The sequence below is a fragment of the Haliotis rubra genome, unplaced genomic scaffold (genome assembly GCF_003918875.1).
Source record: "Haliotis rubra isolate DU_JTF1 unplaced genomic scaffold, ASM391887v1 Scf100, whole genome shotgun sequence".
NCBI lineage: Eukaryota > Metazoa > Mollusca > Gastropoda > Lepetellida > Haliotidae > Haliotis > Haliotis rubra.
Genome location: NW_025764893.1, coordinates 911,359 through 936,566, shown reverse-complemented (window position 1 = coordinate 936,566; position 25,208 = coordinate 911,359). Strand labels below are relative to the sequence as shown.

The 25,208-nt window shown below is 46.6% G+C and overlaps 1 protein-coding gene across 1 annotated transcript; it reads left to right on the top strand.

Moving 5' to 3' along the window:
- LOC124266628 (ATP-dependent RNA helicase DEAH12, chloroplastic-like) lies at positions 1-24,728 on the top strand. Its single transcript, XM_046701431.1, is given in 4 exon segments — positions 1-99; positions 18,092-21,998; positions 22,000-24,285; positions 24,624-24,728. Coding segments are annotated over 2 exon segments (5,541 nt in total). The 5' UTR covers positions 1-99; positions 18,092-18,401; the 3' UTR covers positions 23,944-24,285; positions 24,624-24,728.
- Positions 24,729-25,208: the final 480 nt, after the last annotated feature.

Here is a 25,208-nt window from a genome sequence, read left to right as displayed (position 1 = left end):
GAACGCTCACACGTCCCTTGATTTCCCAGAAGTGTCACCTGCAGATCAGCATACAGCTGAGAAAGACTCAGTCAGTCGGACGTTGATGACAGGTGGAAGGTAAGTTAAACATGTTTTGATCATATGTGGTAGTTTGTATCGGATTGATATTGTTATAAGGTAAAAATGCATCCCTAAAACCATGAGAGAATTACATCAGATTCCGTATTTAGATTTGCAGTTTGGCTCAAGAGTCATAACGCTTAGGCACGGTATGGAGACGGAAAATTTTCATAGAATGGCGTTTAACCGTAGGCTATGGAAAGAGAGACAGAACACATTTGTTGTGAAAGACATAACAGATTAATCTTATATTGAAACAAACAACAAAGGGGAGCGTGACCGAACGATTCTTTCCTGTACTTGTCCAATCGTAATATTCATAAGTGCAAGGTCGGATGGAGGCTTAACGAATCAAAACGATTTGTTGAAACATGTGATGGCCAGGCTCGAACCATATAAAAAGACAGGTTGGGCAGAGAGCGAGTGGTGCGCGCTTTTTAGTGACGGAAGCCAGTCGACGCCACTCCGTTGCCCCGTGTGGTACGAGCCTACTCTATTTGTTGTTAGAGATGTACTTAGTGAGAGATGGACTGGGACTGAGTAAAAGCTATGTGAGTATAAACTTGGTGTTGCGTTTATCTTTGAATGTCTCTGTGCCAGTACATGAATGTTGTGTGGCTAGTTAGGAGTCACGGTTGCCCGACCCCTCACTGCTTGACTTATCATCCTGCAACGGACCAAGCGAGTGGAGCGCCAGAGCTACTATGTCCCCCTGAAAATGGTAACGGCCACAAGTAATAAGTAACTGTGGTTGGGTTTCATAATATTATGACCATAACTCGAGATCGAAACAGTCCGGGAAAACCGTGCACTTTCGTTTTAAGGGCGTCGATGTGATTACGTGTTTTGCGCATGAGCTGGAATGGGCGATCGTTTTGTTCTGAACAGCGACAACTCTCCTATTATAAATGTATCTTGTTTTGTAACACGATGTTAACAATATATTTTCCATGAAAGACCATGTGTGTGTGTGTGTGCGTGCGTGCGTGCGTGCGTGCGTGCGTGCGTATAGCTGTAGCTTTATATTTTGATTTTCATTCAGCAGGTCTTAAAGACACTCGCACCATTGTGTCTGTAAAGAATTATCACGCCTTAGAAACAGTGTTTAAAATCAAATATTGTTGTGATGACAGAATCGAATTTAACCCCATAATCATTCCATGTAGACATTTTTATGATTTTACCAATATTTTACGTATGTGTAATGTAATATAAAAGTGCACATGCACCATCGTGCAAAAATATCAGATACAATAACACATTTTTCGAACCACATCAGCTCCTCGCCATTCGAAATATGTATGAATATAGCCTAATCGGCCATAATAGGAAAGAGATTTGAGTACGTATAAATTGTTAATACACTCCAGATTTAGAAGTTTATTACAAGGTGCACTTGGGTGTTTATTAGGAGGGTGTTTATTTCAAGGTGCAGGGGTACTTAGGTTTATGTAAGAAGGTGAGAAGTATACACAATGGGGGTACTAGATAAATTCCAACAAATCTTCATTTATGAAATAAAGCTTTTGTCAGGCCCTTATCTCTCCCCGCTATTGTATATACCAGATTGGAACCCCCAGTTAACTTCCTGGTCACTATGACCGCAAACCAACACTTTCCTGATCACGTGACACTATTGTGATCGCCCTATGTCGTGTTGACAGGAAACAGTTGGTGATAGGATACTATTAGTATTACTCGACAAGGTAAGTGTTAAATATTTTGCTTTGGGGGTAACATTGTGTCGTATGGTATGACCAATAATTCCTCTCTGACGAAACCTCTACCTAGCCCATCTTTCAAGTAGTACAAGTTCGGCTCGTCAGTTTTGACGTCCACTTTATCTATGTTGTAAGTTTTGACTGACCATGTCGGGTCGGTGGCTCGTTTCCGAGTGCCCTCTTCATGTTCTCCCCGCTGGTAGAGGTACCTCACTAGGACCTGGTCGGGTATCTGTTTCTCCTTCCCACGCAATGGTGCAGCCGGTTCGGCCGTCACTGATTTCAGTTTGATAGCGTCGGCCGGTTTCTTGCCGATGAGCCGAGTGGTTTCGTGGTTGATAGCCGTCACCACTTGAGGTAGCCCCGCTACCCATTCCGTCGATCGTTTTCCCGGATTGGCCATCTCTCTCGCATACTGATGCCCGAATAAGCGTTCGGCCAAAGTCCTATTGAATCTCTCAACTATGGCTTGACTGCGATGAGCCCCGGCAGCGCCACGCCTGACCTGGACGCCGTGCTTGCCTAGCAGTTGTGACATGGGACCCATGAAATCCCATCCGGGATCGACTTGCAGTTCGGTGGGCCATGTCAGCGGGCTGCGCTTGTATATGTGTTCGAATCCGCGGGCTACCTGGGCCGAGTCATTCGTGGTTAAGGGTTCGGCTTCTTTGTAGCGGCTGGCCACGTCCACGACGGTTAGGGCATACTTGTACCTCTTGTCATGGGGTAGGAACAGGAGGTCGGCCTGGTGGACGCTATTGGGTACGGCAATGCCAAACTTTCTTCTAGGCACATAGCGTGGTGCCGGTAAATAGATCTGCCACAGGGCTTATTTTTCAAGCCACGCTTTGGCCTCGTCCGGGGGTACTCTCGCCATTTCGGCAAGCTTATGTATGGCGCTTGCTCCTTTCCAGTACCAACGCGGGCTGTAGTAAATAGCTTCAAACTTTCTCTCTTTCCGTGACATCGTATATACACCTATGTTCTTGGTTCAATTTTCTCATGCCCGTACGCGTCCGTGTTGATCCCGTCGATGGCTATCCAACGCTTCGTGTCCATCGGCGACAGGGACGTCTTGTTTATCGTCAGTCCGTATATCCTGTGTCCTTTGCTTTTCAGCGTGTTCATCTGATGCTTGAAGGTGCGGGCCCTGAACAGGGCCTCCTTGAACCTGGCGTGTTTGATGTGTTGTTTCACCACGTACTTCTTGACTCCCTTCGCCTTCCGGATCTCGCTATTGTCGGCTTTCAGGATGGAGTACATCTTGGGCCTCAAGCCTATGTACTCAGCACACTCGCCCTTCATCTTACCGAGGACCTTTTTGTTAACCGTGCTGTGCATGGTATGGTCCTTGGGGTAGTCACTGGTGTCGTATAAATGGATGTGTTTTACCATGTCCTCGTACACGTCCTCGTTTCGAATCTCCATCAGCAGGGAGTCCGTGTCCGTGTACAGCACTTCGCATCTGTCGCCGTACTGCTTCTTGAGCTCGTTGTAGTAGAAGTCGTACATCAGGTGTTTGGATAAGTCGAGGATGCTCATCCCAACGTAAATGGGCCGGTTGAACTTGATGTGGCTCTTCCTCATATGTAGGGCCACCAGATCGTCGGCGAATATCTTGCTCTGGTTGAATGCCGGGCTGGCTATCAGTCTCCTGAGCTTGTCTTCCTCTTTCGCCCAGACCAGCTTCACGGTCACGCGTTTTCGTAAATTCTCAATCGTCTTAGCGAACACCGAGTTGTTCATGAGCTTGTAGAGGTTCTTCTCGAAGTCACTGGTGGCCAGCTTTCGCAGGTCCGTGTTCATTCTGATGTAGGGCTCCATCCACGGGCTCTGGTCGAACTTGAGCACCCTATGGGTTTTAGTCAGCCTCATATCCAGGGACAGGTACAGCTGCAGGTTACGATAGTGAACGATGTACTTGGTCTCGTTCATCCAATTGGGTACGAGTTTTTGGTTCACCAAAAGTCCGGGTTCACCATCAAACGTTCTGGGGCCAGGGGGTAGCTGTTGTGTGACTTATGTAATGCTGTTGGGTACTCCAAGTCAACTTCGTCTATCTCAGGCACCCACTCGAATCCCCCGGTGGGCAGATACTGGCTCATGGCCCAACCGTATAGGTTGTTGGTGTCGAGATAGAGGAGATGATTAATGGGTTTGCTAGCATCGTAGCCCTTCACGTACTTATTGTTGGCTCTTGCGTACCGTTTGGCAGCCATGGAAATCCTTCCTCGCAATCCTTTCTCGATGAACAGGTGCATCTTGTAATCGGTGAGGAGTTCCAGCTTAACTCCGGTTTTCTTCAGAACGGCATCCAAAGAGAGACTGGGGCTGGCGTAGTACCACGCGGGGTCGAGTTGATACTGCTTGAAACACGTCTTTCTGAACGTCTCGAACACGTCAGCCAGCAGGAACACGTCCGTTCTCAAGTACAGGTCGTGGTAATCGCCCAGATTCTTGCAGCCCAGTTTATTCCATACGTTAATCGCTCCGTGATGGCCAAGTCGGTCAATTTGCTGTAAAATTCCCTGATGGGGGGTAGTCGGGTCTCGGCGAACTTGCCCCAGCCATCCATGTACTCGTAGGGGTAAACACCCTTCCTCATCAGCAGGGGCCGAGTCTCAGCATCAGTGTATCGATCAGTGATGGGGAAGGTATCATTGGCTTTGACCAAACTATCGAGAGACGACAGTAGGAACTGAACTGAGTCTATGAACCTCAGGCCGTTCAGGCTGAAGGAGATGTATCTCTCCATGTTGTTGCGGATGCACGTCATGTTGCCGTCGACCTACGCGATGGCCTGCATGATCAAGTGAGCGGCGCCTCTGTACTCCCCGGTGACATGGCAGTGATCTCTCACCGAATCGCCGTTCAGCGGGCCATCGCACACATGGCAGTGAGTGCTGCAGCCGTGAGCTCGCCGGTCGGCTTGGGTCATACGCATGGGGACGACATTTGACAATTTCTTCCTGATGGTTTTCTCTTCCCATTGCAAGCACTTTAGAAACTTTTCAGCTGCGTCGGGGCCCCTGTACACCACGGGAGTGTTCGTTTCCCAATCACATCGGACGACCACGTATCCGAACCCACAGGCCTCGTGCTCCCGCGTTTTGTATGTGTTGGGAGCCGGGCCGATATCAATGGGTTTGACGAGGTCTGATGTCATCAATACTACATTTACCCGGAAACATCAACCAGCTTCTCAGATCAGGGCGTTGACCATGCTTCGTTAACGAACGTTTTCCCCTCTGACATGATGTATATGATATAGAAATATATATTTATAACATAATATGGGGGTTGACCTCTAATTGTGGTTGTGGTGCCAGGGGTGCTGGGCATTTATTATATAACATGAATAATGAGAGAGCCGCAGCAGCTGCGCCTGCAACCCACAGAGTGTAGTTACTCTTATGTTGGCTAGACCACCTTTTTCTACCGGCGGCGACTCTCTTAGGGTTCTTCTTCTTGGTTACTGTAGGGCTTCCCTCCTGTAGGGGGTTCCCCCCTGTAGGGCGTTCCCCCTGTGTCGGTTTCCTCTATTGGGATCTCCCCCATTGGGGTCGGAGTCACTTCTTGATCCATCTTGTATACCATTACTATTATTATTCCCCTCTTTAAATTGACAATGCTTCGCCGTGATGATTGCCGCTGTCACCGGGGCTAAGAACATACCGTATTTATGGTACAGCAGGCAGCTGACGGCGCTCAAAGCGTGTGGGATAAAGGGATACTTTTCGAGGTCCTCCCACAGGTAAAGCAGGCCTTCTGGGGGAATGGGGAGGAAGTACGACGCTATGCCGGTGTAGATCTGCGCCATTGTCGAGCCTATAGTCTTCGTCATCTCAGCCCCGAGCCAGGACTCGTATCTCGCGTACAGCTTATCAACCTCATCGGCGGACAGTTTCTGGATTTTATCAGGGGTATAGTCCCCAAAGTATTGTTTGGCTTTACCACCGACAGCCAGCGCTACCAGTTTCTCTTGCTTGTCGTCATCAGGTCGCTTATCCCCCTCCACCAAAAGTTGTTAGAGCAGGTCGTTGCACTCCATCTTATAATATAACAAGCGATTCTTAACTCGAATGATATAATAACCGAGACAGGCGAAACACAGCGAGATGAAGGTTAAATTGCACACGATGAGTACTTCACAAACCATAATGGTAACTTTTAATTGCTAAGACTTTGCTTAGTATTGCTTAGCATTTGCTTCGCTTTGCTTAGTATTGCTTAGCATTTGCTTAGCATTGCTAAGGTAAAACACCCTATAGTCCACGGGTTGGTCGGTCTTGAGAATGAGCTTAACATGCTTCGTCTCGGCTAGCTGCCTCTTCACCCGGTCCCGTTCTAGTTTGTTCATCACATCGTTCTCTCTCAAGCACTCCTCGAACGAATCCCTGTCCTTGCAGTGGAATAAGGCCACCCATCGCGTCTGCTCCCTGAGGTCTTTCAACACCGAGTTGAACTTCTGCGTTAGCACCCAGACGCTGTGCTTTGCGTGCCGGCCGGAGAAGGCCAGGTACGATAGCATGTCTCTCTTTTTTGTTATCTCTTTATTAGCGCTGCAGTCGTCCAGGATAAACAGCGTCGACTCCCCCTTGAATTTGTTATGATAAGCTTTCAACCAATCCTGCAGACGTGTTCCCGGGTCGACTTTGTGTACGTCCGGGTCCGTCATCACCCAAGGTCTTTCTGTGTACGTTCTATTCATGTGCAAAGTAGGGCACATGATAATGATATTGTCGAACACATCCCGGTAGTACCCCTCCAGCATATCCAACACGAAAACGGTCTTCCCACAGCCCGTCTGCCCGCACACTATGGCGCAGTGTGGGTCGCGGGGTAGATCAATAGATGGCTTGCACGAATCTCCCATTCTCTATATTAAGTTGCGCGTCCATAATCACGTACAGATATAATTTCAACTTGCCCGCGGGTTGAGCCTTCTTGGTAATCTGGATGGTTATCCCCTCGCTGCCGTTGTCGATGCGGCAACCGCTACCGTGCAATTGATCGTCGTCCGTGGATCGCATGTCCAACCATAGCGCGTACTTGGTGGTCAGGTATTCACCGATCTGCACGGAGCTTAGATCCAGGTCCTTGATGACGTGTTGGTGTCGGGTCGGTAGCTTTGTTATCTCGTCCCACTGCTGGTGTGCCCTCATACCGGCGCTGAACAGCTGGTTGGGCACGCCCTCGATGGTCACTTCCACCTTTTCAATTGCGGGGTTGAAAAACTTCTCGCTGTCCCTGCGGAACGGCTCGTAATCCTCCACGGGGACGATCAGGATACCTTTCAGGCACGTTTAGGTTGATATTCCACAACATGTCGATCTTATCCTGTATGATCGCTCTATGCCTCAGTATGCGGTCGAACAGGATGGCCACCTTCCCCCAGTACTGGTTTCGAACCTGCCTTGCCAGCTCCAGGCTAGTGACCATGTCGAACTTCAGAGAGATGTTGTCGATGGCATAACTGGCCTCATCACCGTTCGGCGTACGCACGACTTTGCTGTAGTCGTTAAACGTGAGCTCGTATTCAAGCCTATCCCCCAGCGGTGCCTGGTAAAACGGCGCGTGTCCTGTGAGCAACTCGAAGTCGAGCGGCACGCAGAACCTGTTCCTGTACGCTTGGGCGATGGCCTTTTCACCCTCTGAGATCTTGTCTAGCTGGTCTTGCGTGAAGCCGTACCCCAACCGAGTCGATTTGCTGATACCTTGGTACACGTCAATGACGCGTTCTCCCTCGCTTTTCCAGAGGTCACCGTAGCATTAAAATATGTCGCTGTCGTCGATGCTCAGGACCTCGTTGCCGCTGATCTTGATGGTGGTTTTCTTGATGATGGCTCGACCTACATTCCGCACGAGATCGTGTTTGTCGTTGGTGGAGGTCAACATGAGGTTGAACGTCAGTCGAACCGTGCTGGGCACGATGAGGTCATTCTCACCCAGGTTGGGGTATCAAACCAGCAGCGTTTGGTTCTGGTCTATCTTGCTGGGATTGTTGGTGATGGTCACCGACTGGCGCACAGCTCTGACGCCGAGAGGCTCTCTTGATCTTCGGAAAGGATCTAGTTTCCTACCATACATTGTTATATACATAAAATATAAAAGTTTAATATAAATAATGGCTGAAGGCGGTCATGAGGACATCCCGATGGATGATATGTGGGATGATAGTGCCCAGACGTTCGGGGAGGAGGAAACCTCATTCACGAACAACCCCTTAAGAGCTGAACTTCAACATCAAGCCGTGGGGACGAGACTATACCAAGTTTACCATCGATAAGAAGGGCACGCTGCGATTGAGGGCTCACCCGGGGGTCGATATCATGAAAAAAAACACTCACCAGTCACCCTGGTCGGAGTCAACTGATCCGTGATGAACTAGGCTTCACAGATTTCGGTGGCGCACGGCCTAAGCTTCCCCCAAAGGTCGTCCAAGATCTGCAAGCAGCCAGGGTCGAACTCAGCGGTGAAGGTGATATGCCCCAACATGCTAAAGAAACAGCAGGCAGTCTCGAAAAAAAATTGGCCACGTACTGGAACAAGCCTTTTCCGGGTCTCGAATTTCCCCTGAGGGAACTGTACGCCCTAGACGAAGCCTTGAAACGTGTACGCGGAGAACTCGTGAACAACATGGGGAAACTGAACGAAATCGATGAGCACATCGTGAGCTCGTGAGAAAATAAAACTCACAGAAACGGAAGACGAGTCTCGGAAAACCATCATCGAAAAACGATTGCGCAACTTGCAAGATGAGAGACGGACTCGGTTGGAATCCGCTTCCTCGAACCCGGGAACAGGTTCAATCTCAGATCAGCCGCGTGTGGGAAACCATCGATCGAGTCCTAAATGAAGACACCACGTTGGCCAACAGGATCCGAATCCTCTTCCGGGAGCAAGGGATTACTATCGCCAGCATTCTGACTGCATTGGGCTTCATCATATCAACCCTGGTCATGTCGCTGAGTGGGGGTGGTGGCACACCAACACCCACACCACCAAGTGGCGGTGATGTTAGAGACTGGATAAAAAAACATCTGAAATCCCTCGGGGAGGCCCTGGCTAAACTCGCTGGTAATGCCGCCGAAGCCCTGCCCGGCATCCTGGGTAGCATCGTCTCGTGGCTGCTGAGCACGCTGGCTAAAACTGTCACGTGGCACACTCAAAACATGTGGGCAGCTGTCGTTGCCATGGCGGGTCTGGTGTACGTAGCGGCTAAGGAATTTTTAACCAAATGAGACCCAAACCGACCGCGATCCCCCCAACCACCAGCGCTGTTTTACGGTCGATGTGCTGCTGATTGGACGCATGCACGTGTGGGGGTTGGGGCTGTGGGTGTGTGGGTTGAACCCTAGGCTCTGGGGGTGGTACGACTATACCTGTTTCACCGGTCATTGGGGGGTGGGACGTGACTCATGTTGATGTCTGGGTTGATACCCGGCTTCTGGTTGACCGTGGCTACGACGATTTTTACCCACCACTTTGTTGATTCTCAGTTGCATGTCACTCGGAGCCATGTACAGTCCCACGTCGAACACGTAGTCGACTTTCGACCGGGCATATTCCAACACGTCTTGGTATCGCCGGATGGCACCCGGTAGATCGACCGGGGCGGCGATGGCATCCTCAACGTTGGACACGAACTGTTTCTGCGTCTAAAGCAGTACCCGTACCGATGTGTTCATGTGTGTAGTGGTGTAGTGGGTCCTGTGTTCATGTGCTGGTGTTAAGTCCTGTGTAGTAGGTCCTGTGTTCATGTGTTGGTGTAGTAGGTCCTGTGTTCATGTGTTGGTTGGTGTAGTAGGTCCTGTGTTCATGTGTTGGTGTAGTAGGTCCTGTGTTCATGTGTTGGTGTAGTAGGTCCTGTGTTCATGTGTTGGTGTAGTAGGTCCTGTGTTCATGTGTTGGTGTAGTAGGTCCTGTGTTCATGTGTTGGTGTAGTAGGTCCTGTGTTCATGTGTTGTCCTGTGTTCATAAGTAGTAGGTCCTGTGTTCATGTGTTGGTGTAGTATGTGTTTGGTGTAGTGGGTCCTGTGTTCATGTGTTGGTGTAAGTAGGTCCTGTGTTCATGTGTTGTGTGTAGTAGGTCCTGTGTTCATGTGGGTCCTGTGTGTTGGTGTAGTAGGTCCTGTGTTCATGTGTTGGTGTAGTAGGTCCTGTGTTCATGTGTTGGTGTAGTAGGTCCTGTGTTCATGTGTTGGTGTAGTAGGTCCTGTGTTCATGTGTTGGTGTAGTGGGTCCTGTGTTCATGTGTTGGTGTAGTAGGTCCTGTGTTCATGTGCTGGTGTAGTAGGTCCTGTGTTCATGTGCTGGTGTAGTAGGTCCTGTGTTCATGTGTTGGTGTAGTAGGTCCTGTGTTCATGTGTTGGTGTAGTCCTGGTCCTGTGTTCATGTGTGTTGGTGTAGTAGGTCCTGTGTTCATGTGTTGGTGTAGTAGGTCCTGTGTTCATGTGCTGGTGTAGTAGGTCCTGTGTTCATGTGTTGGTGTAGTAGGTCCTGTGTTCATGTGTTGGTGTAGTAGGTGTGTGTCCTGTGTAGTAGGTCCTGTGTGTTGGTGTAGTAGGTCCTGTGTTCATGTGTTGGTGTAGTAGGTCCTGTGTTCATGTGTTGGTGTAGTAGGTCCTGTGTTCATGTGTTGGTGTAGTGGGTCCTGGTGTAGTAGGTCCTGTGTTCATGTGTTGGTGTAGTAGGTCCTGTGTTCATGTGTTGGTGTAGTAGGTCCTGTGTTCATGTGTTGGTGTAGTAGGTCCTGTGTTCATGTGTTGGTGTAGTAGGTCCTGTGTTCATGTGTTGGTGTAGTAGGTCCTGTGTTCATGTGTTGGTGTAGTAGGTCCTGTGTTCATGTGCTGGTGTAGTAGGTCCTGTGTTCATGTGCTGGTGTAGTAAGTCCTGTGTTCATGTGTTCATGTGTTGGTGTAGTAGGTCCTGTGTTCATGTGTTGGTGTAGTAGGTCCTGTGTTCATGTGTTGGTGTAGTAGGTCCTGTGTTCATGTGCTGGTGTAGTAGGTCCTGTGTTCATGTGTTGGTGTAGTAGGTCCTGTGTTCATGTGTTGGTGTAGTAGGTCCTGTGTTCATGTGCTGGTGTAGTAGGTCCTGTGTTCATGTGTTGGTGTAGTAGGTCCTGTGTTCATGTGTTGGTGTAGTAGGTCCTGTGTTCATGTGTGGTTGGTGTAGTAGGTCCTGTGTTCATGTGTTGGTGTAGTAGGTCCTGTGTTCATGTGTGTAGGTCCTGTGTTCATGTGCTGGTGTAGTAGGTCCTGTGTTCATGTGTTGGTGTAGTAGGTCCTGTGTTCATGTGTTGGTGTAGTAGGTCCTGTGTTCATGTGTTGGTGTAGTAGGTCCTGTGTTCATGTGTTGGTGTAGTAGGTCCTGTGTTCATGTGTTGGTGTAGTAGGTCCTGTGTTCATGTGTTACAGGTGTAGTAGGTCCTGTGTCATGTGCTGGTGTGTTCATGTGTTCATGGTGTAGTAGGTCCTGTGTTCATGTGTTGGTGTAGTAGGTCCTGTGTTCATGTGTTGGTGTAGTAGGTCCTGTGTTCATGTGTGGTGTAGTAGGTCCTGTGTTCATGTGTTGGTGTAGTAGGTCCTGTGTTCATGTGTGTGGTGTAGTAGGTCCTGTGTTCATGTGTTGGTGTAGTAGGTCCTGTGTTCATGTGTTGGTGTAGTAGGTCCTGTGTTCATGTGTTGGTGTAGTAGGTCCTGTGTTCATGTGTTGGTGTAGTAGGTCCTGTGTTCATGTGTTGGTGTAGTAGGTCCTGTGTTCATGTGTGGTGTATGTAGGTCCTGTGTTCATGTGTTGGTGTAGTAGGTCCTGTGTCCTGTGTTCATGTGTTGGTGTAGTAGGTCCTGTGTTCATGTGTTGGTGTAGTAGGTCCTGTGTTCATGTGTTGGTGTAGTAGGTCCTGTGTTCATGTGTTGGTGTAGTGGGTCCTGTGTTCATGTGTTCATGGTGTAGTAGGTCCTGTGTTCATGTGTTGGTGTAGTAGGTCCTGTGTTCATGTGTTGGTGTAGTAGGTCCTGTGTTCATGTGTTGGTGTAGTAGGTCCTGTGTTCATGTGTTGGTGTAGTAGGTCCTGTGTTCATGTGTTGGTGTAGTAGGTCATGTGTTCGTGTACAGGTAGTAGGTCCTGTGTTCATGTGTTGGTGTAGTAGGTCCTGTGTTCATGTGTTGGTGTAGTAGGTCCTGTGTTCATGTGTTGGTGTAGTAGGTCCTGTGTTCATGTGTTGGTGTAGTAGGTCCTGTGTTCATGTGTTGGTGTAGTAGGTCCTGTGTTCATGTGTTGGTGTAGTAGGTCCTGTGTTCATGTGTTGGTGTAGTAGGTCCTGTGTTCATGTGTTGGTGTAGTAGGTCCTGTGTTCATGTGTTGGTGTAGTAGGTCCTGTGTTCATGTGTTGGTGTAGTAGGTCCTGTGTTCATGTGTTGGTGTAGTAGGTCCTGTGTTCATGTGTTGGTGTAGTAGGTCCTGTGTTCATGTGTTGGTGTAGTAGGTCCTGTGTTCATGTGTTCATGTGCTGGTGTAGTAGGTCCTGTGTTCATGTGTTGGTGTAGTAGGTCCTGTGTTCATGTGTGGTGTAGTAGGTCCTGTGTTCATGTGTTGGTGTAGTAGGTCCTGTGTTCATGTGTGTTGGTGTAGTAGGTCCTGTGTTCATGTGTTGGTGTAGTAGGTCCTGTGTTCATGTGTTGGTGTAGTAGGTCCTGTGTTCATGTGTTGGTGTAGTAGGTCCTGTGTTCATGTGTTGGTGTAGTAGGTCCTGTGTTCATGTGCTGGTGTAGTAGGTCCTGTGTTCATGTGTTGGTGTAGTAGGTCCTGTGTTCATGTGTTGGTGTAGTAGGTCCTGTGTTCATGTGCTGGTGTAGTTGGTCCTGTGTTCATGTGTTGGTGTAGTAGGTCCTGTGTTCATGTGTTGGTGTAGTAGGTCCTGTGTTCATGTGTTGGTGTGTCCTGTGTGTATGTGTAGGTCCTGTGTTCATGTGTTGGTGTAGTAGGTCCTGTGTTCATGTGTTGGTGTAGTAGGTAGGTCCTGTGTTCATGTGTTGGTGTAGTAGGTCCTGTGTTCATGTGCTGGTGTAGTAGGTCCTGTGTTCATGTGTTGGTGTAGTAGGTCCTGTGTTCATGTGTTGGTGTAGTAGGTCCTGTGTTCATGTGCTGGTGTAGTAGGTCCTGTGTTCATGTGTTGGTGTAGTAGGTCCTGTGTTCATGTACAGGTGTAGTAGGTCCTGTGTTCATGTGTTGGTGTAGTAGGTCCTGTGTTCATGTGCTGGTGTAGTAGGTCCTGTGTTCATGTGTTGGTGTAGTAGGTCCTGTGTTCATGTGTTGGTGTAGTAGGTCCTGTGTTCATGTGTTGGTGTAGTAGGTCCTGTGTTCATGTACAGGTAGTAGGTCCTGTGTTCATGTGTTGGTGTAGTAGGTCCTGTGTTCATGTGTTGGTGTAGTAGGTCCTGTGTTCATGTGTTGGTGTAGTAGGTCCTGTGTTCATGTGTTGGTGTAGTAGGTCCTGTGTTCATGTGTTGGTGTAGTAGGTCCTGTGTTCATGTGTTGGTGTAGTAGGTCCTGTGTTCATGTCCTGTGTTCAGTGGTGGTCCTGTGTGTTCATGTGTTGGTGTAGTAGGTCCTGTGTTCATGTGTTGGTGTAGTAGGTCCTGTGTTCATGTGTTGGTGTAGTAGGTCCTGTGTTCATGTGATGGTGTAGTAGGTCCTGTGTTCATGTGTTGGTGTAGTAGGTCCTGTGTTCATGTGTTGGTGTAGTAGGTCCTGTGTTCATGTGTTGGTGTAGTAGGTCCTGTGTTCATGTGTTGGTGTAGTAGGTCCTGTGTTCATGTGTTGGTGTAGTAGGTCCTGTGTTCATGTGCTGGTGTAGTAGGTCCTGTGTTCATGTGTTGGTGTAGTAGGTCCTGTGTTCATGTGTTGGTGTAGTAGGTCCTGTGTTCATGTGTTGGTGTAGTAGGTCCTGTGTTCATGTGTTTGGTGTAGTAGGTCCTGTGTTCATGTGCTGGTGTAGTAGGTCCTGTGTTCATGTGTTGGTGTAGTAGGTCCTGTGTTCATGTGTTGGTGTAGTAGGTCCTGTGTTCATGTGTTGGTGTAGTAGGTCCTGTGTTCATGTGTTGGTGTAGTAGGTCCTGTGTTCATGTGTAGGTCCTGTGTTCATGTAGTTGGTGGTCCTGTGTTCATGTGTTGGTGTAGTAGGTCCTGTGTTCATGTGTTGGTGTAGTAGGTCCTGTGTTCATGTGTTGGTGTAGTAGGTCCTGTGTTCATGTGTTGGTGTAGTAGGTCCTGTGTTCATGTGTTGTATGTCCTGTGTTCATGTGTTGGTGTAGTAGGTCCTGTGTTCATGTGTTGGTGTAGTAGGTCCTGTGTTCATGTGCTGGTGTAGTAGGTCCTGTGTTCATGTGTTGGTGTAGTAGGTCCTGTGTTCATGTGTTGGTGTAGTAGGTCCTGTGTTCATGTGTTGGTGTAGTAGGTCCTGTGTTCATGTTGGTGTAGTAGGTCCTGTGTTCATGTGCTGGTGTAGTAGGGTCTGTGTGTGTTCATGTGTTGGTGTAGTAGGTCCTGTGTTCATGTGTTGGTGTAGTAGGTCCTGTGTTCATGTGTTGGTGTAGTAGGTCCTGTGTTCATGTGTTGGTGTAGTAGGTCCTGTGTTCATGTGTTGGTGTAGTAGGTCCTGTGTTCATGTGCTGGTGTAGTAGGTCCTGTGTTCATGTGCATGTGTTGGTGTAGTAGGTCCTGTGTTCATGTGCTGTTGGTGTAGTAGGTCCTGTGTTCATGTGTTGGTGTAGTAGGTCCTGTGTTCATGTGTTGGTGTAGTAGGTCCTGTGTTCATGTGTTGGTGTAGTAGGTCCTGTGTTCATGTGTTGTGTGTAGTAGGTCCTGTGTTCATGTGCTGGTGTAGTAGGTCCTGTGTTCATGTGTTGGTGTAGTAGGTCCTGTGTTCATGTGTTGGTGTAGTAGGTCCTGTGTTCATGTGCTGGTGTAGTAGGTCCTGTGTTCATGTGTTGGTGTAGTAGGTCCTGTGTTCATGTGTTGGTGTAGTAGGTCCTGTGTTCATGTGTTGGTGTAGTAGGTCCTGTGTTCATGTGCTGGTGTAGTAGGTCCTGTGTTCATGTGTTGGTGTAGTAGGTCCTGTGTTCATGTGTTGGTGTAGTAGGTCCTGTGTTCATGTGTGTAGTGTCCTGTGTTAGGTCCTGTGTTCATGTGTTGGTGTAGTAGGTCCTGTGTTCATGTGTTGGTGTAGTAGGTCCTGTGTTCATGTGTGGTGGTGTAGTAGGTCCTGTGTTCATGTGCTGGTGTAGTAGGTCCTGTGTTCATGTGTTGGTGTAGTAGGTCCTGTGTTCATGTGTTGGTGTAGTAGGTCCTGTGTTCATGGTGTTGTGTGTAGTAGGTCCTGTGTTCATGTGTTGGTGTAGTAGGTCCTGTGTTCATGTGTTGGTGTAGTAGGTCCTGTGTTCATGTGTTGGTGTAGTAGGTCCTGTGTTCATGTGCTGGTGTAGTAGGTCCTGTGTTCATGTGTTGGTGTAGTAGGTCCTGTGTTCATGTGTTGGTGTAGTGGGTCCTGTGTTCATGTGTTGGTGTAGTAGGTCCTGTGTTCATGTGTTGGTGTAGTAGGTCCTGTGTTCATGTGCTGGTGTAGTAGGTCCTGTGTTCATGTGTTGGTGTAGTAGGTCCTGTGTTGTGTCATGTGTTCATGGTGTAGTAGGTCCTGTGTTCATGTGTTGGTGTAGTAGGTCCTGTGTTCATGTGTTGGTGTAGTAGGTCCTGTGTTCATGTGTTGGTGTGTAGTAGGTCCTGTGTTCATGTGCTGGTGTGTAGGTCCTGTGTTCATGTGTTGGTGTAGTAGTAGGTCCTGTGTTCATGTGTTGGTGTAGTAGGTCCTGTGTTCATGTGTTGGTGTAGTAGGTCCTGTGTTCATGTGTTGGTGTAGTAGGTCCTGTGTTCATGTGTTGGTGTAGTAGGTCCTGTGTTCATGTGTTGGTGTAGTAGGTCCTGTGTTCATGTGTTGGTGTAGTAAGTCCTGTGTTCATGTGTTGGTGTAGTAGGTCCTGTGTTCATGTGTTGGTAGTAGGTCCTGTGTTCATGTGTTGGTGTAGTAGGTCCTGTGTTCATGTGCTGGTGTAGTAGGTCCTGTGTTCCTGTGTTCATGTCATTGGTGTAGTAGGTCCTGTGTTCATGTGTTGGTGTAGTAGGTCCTGTGTTCATGTGTTGGTGTAGTAGGTCCTGTGTTCATGTGTTGGTGTAGTAGGTCCTGTGTTCATGTGTTGGTGTAGTAGGTCCTGTGTTCATGTACTGGTGTAGTGGTGTGTAGTAGGTCCTGTGTTCATGTGTTGGTGTAGTAGGTCCTGTGTTCATGTGTTGGTGTAGTAGGTCCTGTGTTCATGTATTGTTGGTGTAGTAGGTCCTGTGTTCATGTGTTGGTGTAGTAGGTCCTGTGTTCATGTGTTGGTGTAGTAGGTCCTGTGTTCATGTGTTGGTGTAGTAGGTCCTGTGTTCATGTGCTGGTGTAGTAGGTCCTGTGTTCATGTGTTGGTGCAGTAGGTCCTGTGTTCATGTGCTGGTGTAGTAGGTCCTGTGTTCATGTGTTGGTGTAGTAGGTCCTGTGTTCATGTGTTGGTGTAGTAGGTCCTGTGTTCATGTGTGGTGTAGTAGGTCCTGTGTTCATGTGTTGGTGTAGTAGGTCCTGTGTTCATGTGTTGTTGGTTCATGTGTTGTAGTAGGTCCTGTGTTCATGTGTTGGTGTAGTAGGTCCAGTGTCCTTGTGTTCATGTGTTGGTGTAGTAGGTCAGGTCCTGTGTTCACTGCTAAGGTTTAAGGTCAGGTGTTCACTGCTGTTGGTGTAGTAAGGTCCTGTGTTCACTGCTAAGGTTTAAGGTCAGGTGTTGTACTGCTAAGGTTTAGGTCAGGTGTTGTACTGCTAAGGTTTCAGGTCAGGTGTTGATATTGCCCTGCTGATAGAGGATATTATATTACAACAGATAACAAGTGACACATCCACTATACGATGTAAGAACATACTGATGTTTACGACACGAGTGCCTAAATGTTGGTATTTCCCGAGCGAGAGCGAGGGATATACCGATATTTAGGCACGAGTGTCGTAAACATAGTATGATATGGGCACGAATATAATATTTTGTTTATTACCGAAGTCGTCAAATGGAGGAAAATAACCCAAATCTACTTTCAAACATAGGCTGGCTGCCGCTACCCGCCGTCGACGTCGCATGACGTAGTCACCAACAAAGTGATATTTTGCAATCGTCAAAAATATGAAGAAACGTGACGTCATAGTCTTGTTTTGTTCATGACGTCACGTCACGTCATGAGTTTAAAGACGTCACAATGCTATTTTGCCCTTGAGGGCATCGTATGTTTCTATCAATTTATGTTGGAAAATATGAACCTTCCGTGATATAGTTCGCCCTCGTAGGTAATAATAGGCAAAATCCCAACTATTTGTATTCAGTATATGTTGGGACCTATCCATCAAAAGCCTCTATAAGTCTGGTGACAATGACATCTGGAAACTCAGACGGTGGGGTAAACTCGTTTGAATGTAAATGCACTTAAAACAGTTATGTATGTATAATATCTGTGAGTACTAGTATAAACTGATACTGCTGGGGTAGCCCAGTGATAAAAGTGTTCGCTCATTACGCCGTACAATGTGTCAGGCCCTCCCCTGCCATGAAATTGCTGGAATGTTGCTAAATGTGGCGTAAAACCTCAGTAATGCAGGTTTGATAGGGCTTACCCAATCAGATACTGTACCACATTTTAAAATGGATATTCCTTTCAGAAACATTATTATGACTGAGCCCACCAATCATTGTTTTATCATAATTTCAAACACCAGGCATGGCAACAACAAATACCATATCTTGACACCGGCATCTTCAACTCCATGTACGCTCTTTCCACTTGACTAACAAATTCAAACAAATTACCCAAACGTTAGATATTGTTCAGAATACATGTACTGTAATCAAGCCAAACAATAACTGAATAATAATGAAATGTTAACATGCAATACTGCTTCACAATAAATGTTCAGTTTGTGATTTGAAGTGAGTATGTTTAGGTTTATGACATATTTAGCACTACTCCAGCAATATCACGAAGGGGGAGACCAGAAATGGGTTACACATATTGTGAGGAATCGAACCCGTGTGTTCGGCATGATGAGCAAATGTTTTAACCACTAGGCTACCCCACCGCTCCTTGTGAGCTGGAAATCAAGTACGCTGCCTCAAATATATTTCTTCTCTTTCAGATGGAAAGGCTTGTGTAGAAGGGAAGAGACCAATGAAAGGGTGAGCGGGTGTAGTTTTGAATCGAATCTTGTCAATAAAGCAGTGATGAATGAGGTGGAACAGATATTCTGAAGCCTTGGCAGACGGCGACCAGTTGCAGCATCAAAGTCTTTTGGTGTCCCCAAGATGGCAGCTGTCCCTAAAGTATGCAATGAGGAAGGGCTGATTGATGATTAAGAAAGGTCTATTAAGACCCAAATCTATGTTAGATCTGATCTTGCTGATGGTTCAGATGCTGTGTTGCCAAGTAATTTGCCAGTGGACCATTCAATGAGGATCAGTAATGAGAGGACAGAGATGAATAGGAAAGGTAGAACACCTGCTCCAAAACCAAGAACAAATTTGAAGCAAGATCAGCCAAAGGATGATCAACCAGATGCTTCCAAAGAAATGAATGACACTCCTGCTGAGAATGATCAATCTCCACATGGTCTCGGCGCTACCAACAACCAGCAGGCCCCCACAGAAACGGTCTATGAAAGATCAAAAGGTGGGATTTATTTAGGAAAAGGTGACAAGGAAAGACAAAAGTTGCCAAGAGAGGGTGGTTGCAACAGACAAGATACAAAAGGGAGAAGACATTCCAGGACTGTCGATGTTCCCTCAAAGCAACAGATCAGCCAAGAAGGTCCTCCTGAGAAAACACAACATGGAAGAAGAGATAGTGTCACCAGGACCACAACAAAGACCAGACGCGTATCAGGAGGAACATCCACCCAGGATGTCCTGGGGGGAAAGGAGAACAAAACAGATGCTAATCAGAAAAGAGAGGAGCAAGGAGAGGTACAGAAAGGTACAAAAATGAGAGCCCAGAAAAAGAACAAACCCAGGGATGAGTTTGATGGGTTCCTGAGAAATAAAGTTGGAAAGCAGATTTCTGTTATACTGTATGTTAGAATCCAGCAACATCTCGATGAAAAATATGATGTTAAAGGTTTTCTTCGTGCACGGATGCAGACTCAACAAGACGTCAAAGTTGTGAAAATGGAGCATGTTGGAAATAGCACTGTAGTTTCGGTTGAAGCACCAAGTATATCTGCGGCTAACAAAGTTGGATATTTACTGAAATTAAGTAACAGAGGATCTAAGATGAAGTTAGTTTGCACATTGGATAGGAATGAGGCACTGGATCTTCCACCTGAGAGGGATGAAAAAGAATTTGAGCAGCATATCACAAGCATTAAAAGAAGGGAAAAGAAAGCTTTAAGTGATCACATGGATAAAATCAATGTTATTTCTAAGGGTATTGAGAGACTGTCCACAAACAAACATGCAACTATTGATGAGTATGAGGCAATGCAGCATGAGAAGACTGCTCTCAAGGATAAGTTGGAAGAGCTGAAACTGCAGAAGGAACAGTTTATAACGTATATGCAGGGCTTGGAGTCAAAACTTGTTTCACTGTGGAAAGATAATACCTATGCTAAACACAGTGGCGATCTAAGGAAAGACTTTGGTATCGAGCTTTGTAGACTTACATCCGCACTGCCTATGTATGCCAGAAGAAACGATATAATCAAAACGGTACAGGACAACCAGGTTTGTGTCATATTAGGCGAGACTGGGTCAGGGAAGAGCACACAGATGACACAGTACCTCCATCAGGCAGGCTTCAGCAAAGATGGTTTTATCGTGTGTACACAGCCCAGGAAAGTTGCAGCCAGAAGTCTGGCAACCCATGTTGCATCTGAGCTAGTAACAAATGTTGGCAATGTTGTAGGTTACAAAGTAGGAATGCGTTCTAAATGTGGAGGAGCTACCAAGATCCTGTACATGACTGATCACTGCCTGCTGAATGAATGTCTGAAAGATCCAACTCTGTCTGCCTACAGCTGTGTTATAGTAGACGAGGCACATGAGAGAAGCATCTACACTGACCTGCTCCTTGGAATGCTGAAGACGTGCTTGAAACAGCGCCGTGATCTCAGGGCAATCATTACTTCAGCGACTATTGACCCTGACGTCTTTGTCAGATATTTTGGTGACTGCCCAGTCTTGAGAGTATCTGGCAGAATGTTTCCCGTTGAAGTTGAGTACCTAGCTGAAAGTGATGGGGGCAAGTCTTCTGATAACTATCAGAAAGAAGCTGTCAACAAGGCTGTATATGTCCACACAAAGGATCCTCCAGGCGACATTCTGGTTTTTGTTATATCTCCTTTAGAAACCGAGAAGTGCAGTGAAGATTTTAGCAGCAGACTGCAGGGAAGGACTGACTTCAAATGTTTGGTTCTTCATGGTCAGATTCAACCAGATGAGCAGCAGTTAGTATTTCAGGCCACCCCTCCAGGAATCAGAAAGATTGTCTTTGCCACAAACAGTGCTGAGACTTCAATCACCATTCCAGGAATCAAGTATGTAATCGATACTGGCCTTGCAAAGGAGAAACGTTATGATCCTCGTCGGAACATGAGCACATTGAGTGTAGTCCTCATAAGTCGCAGCTCAGCAGATCAGAGGAAAGGTCGGGCAGGAAGAACAGGTCCCGGTAAATGTTACAGACTCTACAGTGAAGAGACGTATCGTGAAATGGAAGCAGTATCACTGCCAGAGATACTCAAAGTTCACCTGGGGCAGGCTATGCTGAAACTGACAGAGCTTGGCATTAATCCTCTGGAGTATGAATTTGTTCAGTCACCAGGACAATCAGCAATAGCTACAGCTATGACTACACTTGAGGAACTTGGTGCAGTCAAAGACAATAAGATCACAGAAGAAGGGAAAGAACTAGCAAAGCTTCCTGTAGAACCTCGACTAGGACTTATTATCCAGAAAGGAAGATCTGAAGATGTTCTCTTTGATGCTGTTGTTCTTGCAGTTGTGAGTAATGTAGGAAGCTTCATATTCTTCAGAGGGGGCGCTGACAATGATAAGAAGAAAGCTGACAAGCTGAAGATACAGTTCTGCCACAATGGTGGTGATAGTCTCACTCTGCTGAATGTCTACAGAGAATGGGACAAAGAGCCAGAAAAGCAGAAAAACAAATGGTGCTTTGCAAACAGCCTTAACTCCAAATCTTTGCGAATCGCCAGAGAGACAGTAAATGAGGTGATGGCGCTTTTGAAGAAGGAGGCTAAAGGGAAGGTCACACATGAGTTCAAAGACCCACAAGAAGCGGATGGGAAACTTCAGAGAATACTCTTTGACAGCTTCACATCCAACATCTGTCATTCTCTTGGACTTGCAAAGGCAGGATATTATGCCCCTAGACTTGATCAACAAGTTCATGCTCACCCCTCATCAGTCCTGTATCCACTCAACTTGGTTCCTGAGTGGCTTGTCTTCGAGCAGTCCATGAAGACATCCAAAGACTTCATTACAGGACTCACACCAGTTGATGAATCCTGGGTTGTTGAAGCCATTGAGTCTGGACGTCTAAAGAGAGATCTTGAAGAGATGAGAAAGAAACAACTCCTCCCTGTGCATGTTGAGCATGTCGGATCATTTCTTTTCTGGAAGCTTGTTGGTCCTAGTTTTACAAAACTAAAACAGTTTGAAGAAGAAGCATCACATCTTGTTAAACCACATCTGGCTGTCATTCAGGCATCAAAGGAAAAAGGGGAACTGAAGATATTTTGCTCTGATCGTGCTACTGGCAAATTATCTCACCTATTCAATGAGGTGACTGGACCTGTGAAAATATATTTAGAAGGAGAAGATTTGGAGGTACCATTGGGTCAGTCTAAGGAGCATGCTGGTGTCCGTGTGATCCTTGGTAAAGGGGGAGCTGTGAAAGACATCCTCATGGCAGATGAATACAGAACAATATTTGTTGATCGTCCTGATGAAAATTCTACAGAAGACACTATCATGAGCAAATTTGGCTGTTTTGGAAAGATAGAGAGACACAGGATATTCAAGAATCCTCAAAAGGAGATGGGGTTGTATTACATATGAATCTTCAGCAGCAGCAAAAGAAGCTGTGGAGAAAACAAAATCGGATTCTTCAGAAGTTGCTGCTCCTGAGAAACATGGCCGAGGGTATCAAGACTCTCAGTTCAAGGTCAAAATAACGTGGTGTAGACGAAAGTCTAGAGGATTTGGGTATGTTGATGTTGAACCAGAGTTGATGCCAAAGATTTTACAAAGAGGGCCAATGTTTATCAAAGGAAAACTTGTAAATGTTGGAATTGACGTGAAAAGTAGGAAGAGCCTTTATCTTGAAAATCTTTGTCAAAGTATCACTGAAGATGATATCAAACAAGCAATTCTATCCTCTTTGAATTATGATGAAGATAAAACTGGCATATTTCAAAAGGTAACGGTAGTGAGAGAGAAAGTGACCACGACCAAAGATCAACTTGGTACATTTCAGACTCAGTTACAGGCAAAGCTCAAAACCTTTTCGCCAGAAAACAGATTCCATGTGGAGGTCAAAGAGCCATATACAACAAGTGTCAACTACCTAGCATTTGCATCGTTCACCAACTCAAATGAGGGAATAGCAGCTTGCCAAGGTTTGTCCAGGCAGTTCCATATCAACGACCGAGAGGTCACGATGGAGCCAGACATAAGGCCATCACTGTATGTAAACAGAGAAGTTTATGCAGCCATCAAAGACGACCTGGATGCATACTTGAAAGAATTCCCCATTGGAGTGAATTCAAAGACACTGAAGGATGGAACTGTCGTACTTTATATCCATGCCTCCAGCTCCACAGAGCTGGCAAAGATTCGAGCTAACCTACAGAACATTGTACAGGGAGAAGTTGTGGAACTTGGTGCAAATCCCAATCTGCGTCAACTCTTTACCAGGGCTGGAAGAGACTTTCTCAAAGACACTGAAAAGAAATGTAATGCTTTCATTCAAGTTGATGGTAGAACCTTCACACTTTCAATCCATGGGAAACAGGAGGCATGCACTAGTGTGCGCATTTCAATCAATGATTATCTCCAACAACTGTCTGAAGGAGAACTGATCGAGGTGCACCTGCGTAGAAGAGACAAACCCAATGGGCTGATGAAGACATTGATGAATAAGTATGGCATAGAACTTGAGAAACTACAGCAGGACTTTGACTTGAGATCAGTTGTCCTGAATTTCAAGCGACAGATTGTAAAATTGGTGGGATCAGCTGAAGACATTGACAAAGCTGTCACAGTCATAGACGACATTTCATCTAAATTGCTGGAGGGTGTCAAAACTTCAGAGGAGGAGGAACTTCCCGATTGCTGTGTCTGTCTCTGCCCAATAGAACCAAACGATTTGTACAGGCTGCAGTGCTGTGGGCACGCCTACTGCCTGGATTGTGTCAGGAGACAGCTGGAAGCTGCAGTCACTGGCCGAGACTTCCCCTGCCTTTGTGGGCATGATGGGTGTGAGCAGCCATTTACATGGAAGGATTTGTCCAATTTTGTGCGAGAAGGAACATTAACTGTCGCAAACCTGGCCAGCTCCTCTTTGAGTTCCTTTGTTAGCAAAAACACCAAAACCTTCAAGTATTGCTTGACCCCAAACTGTGACATGGTGTACCGAGTGACCTCGAAGGGATCTGTGTTCCGGTGCCCCGACTGCAGTGTGAGAACATGCACTACCTGCCACGCCCAGTATCATGATGGACTGACCTGTGCCATGTACAACAGTGCCAAGGATGATGAAGACAGCCTTGAAAAGTGGCTGGCAGCCGATTCCAAAACAACAAAGAAGTGCCCAAACTGTAAGACCCCCATAGAGAAAACAGAAGGCTGCAATAATATGCATTGTGAAGCATGCACATGCAGCTTCTGTTGGTTGTGCCTTGCCTGCTTTCAAGAATCTAATGCATGTTACGATCATTTGAGTAAACAACATGGTGGCTTTTTTGATCAAATTTGATCTCATACCCAAAACATGATCCTATAAAGGATTTACCTTGGTCTGATTTACTCAAGTTTGTTGTACGATAAACATTTCAAGTGAGACTCCAACGGCTGGAACGTAAGGAATGTGAACTTGACATAAAAATCTGATGCATGTTATGAACATTTGAATGAAAAACGTGGGGGCTGTTTACGATCAAATTTTATCCTATTCCATGAACATGATCCCATGGAGGATTTAACAGACGACTGAAGTTGAGGCTCCAATTGCTGAAACGTGGAAAGAGGACGAGTGAGTGAGTGAGTTTAGTTTTCAGTAATATTCCAACAACATCATGCCGAGGGACACCAGAAATGTGTCATAGCGAAATTGCACACTGGGAATGCAGACTTATCCGTCTTTGGCACCAACTAGAGGAAAGTCAGTTTGAGTGTCACATGGAGACGTGTGTTGGCGCTGAAGTCAATACCTCGTGTGACCACCGTGGGCATCCAGAACTGCACGGCATCGCCTCGGCATCGAACGAATAAGTCTCAGAATCTCGTGTTGCCCAATTGCAGCCCACTCTGCCACGAATAAGTCTCAGAATCTCGTGTTGCCCAATTGCAGCCCACTCTGCCTACCTGTGCGAGTTGCTGAAGTGTCTGGGGCTGAGGGTAACGGCATCGCACCCGTCTGTCCAGGGCATCCCACAGATGTCTGTGAAAGAGGATTAAGGTGGAAAGGATGAAGGTCCTTTCTTTGTTATCCCGGATCTTGTCTCATTTTTGATAAATGTCGTATGTAGGGATGCCTGGAGATATGGGACTCCACTGTGTGTTTGTTTGTTTGTTCAAGTGGTCACTGGTACTGTACATTATTATGGTTACTTGTGTATGGTACTGTGTGGTTTAGATGGTGAAACTCTTCTAAATGGTGCGCTGGGTGTTGTGTGGAATTAGTTCAGCAGAGAGTCACAAGAAGCTGAGGAATGTTGCAGAAATGCCAACCCTACCGAATTTATGGGAATCATCCCGAAAAATGAATTTCGATTCCATCATTCCGTCTAAGCCAGATTCATTCCGATTTAAAAAAAATAAATAACAAAGATATAGATATTCTTACTGGAAGGCTAGGATCATCTTTGACTATAAATAATGATAATTAAATAAATATAACACTTTATTTACTGAATGTCTCAAATTGTTTACAAAGAAAGTAATCAAGAAGTTGTAGGCTGCCTGATAAATTCCACCCTATGTTTATTTTGTTCTCTTAACATTCACAAACACTGCTGCCGA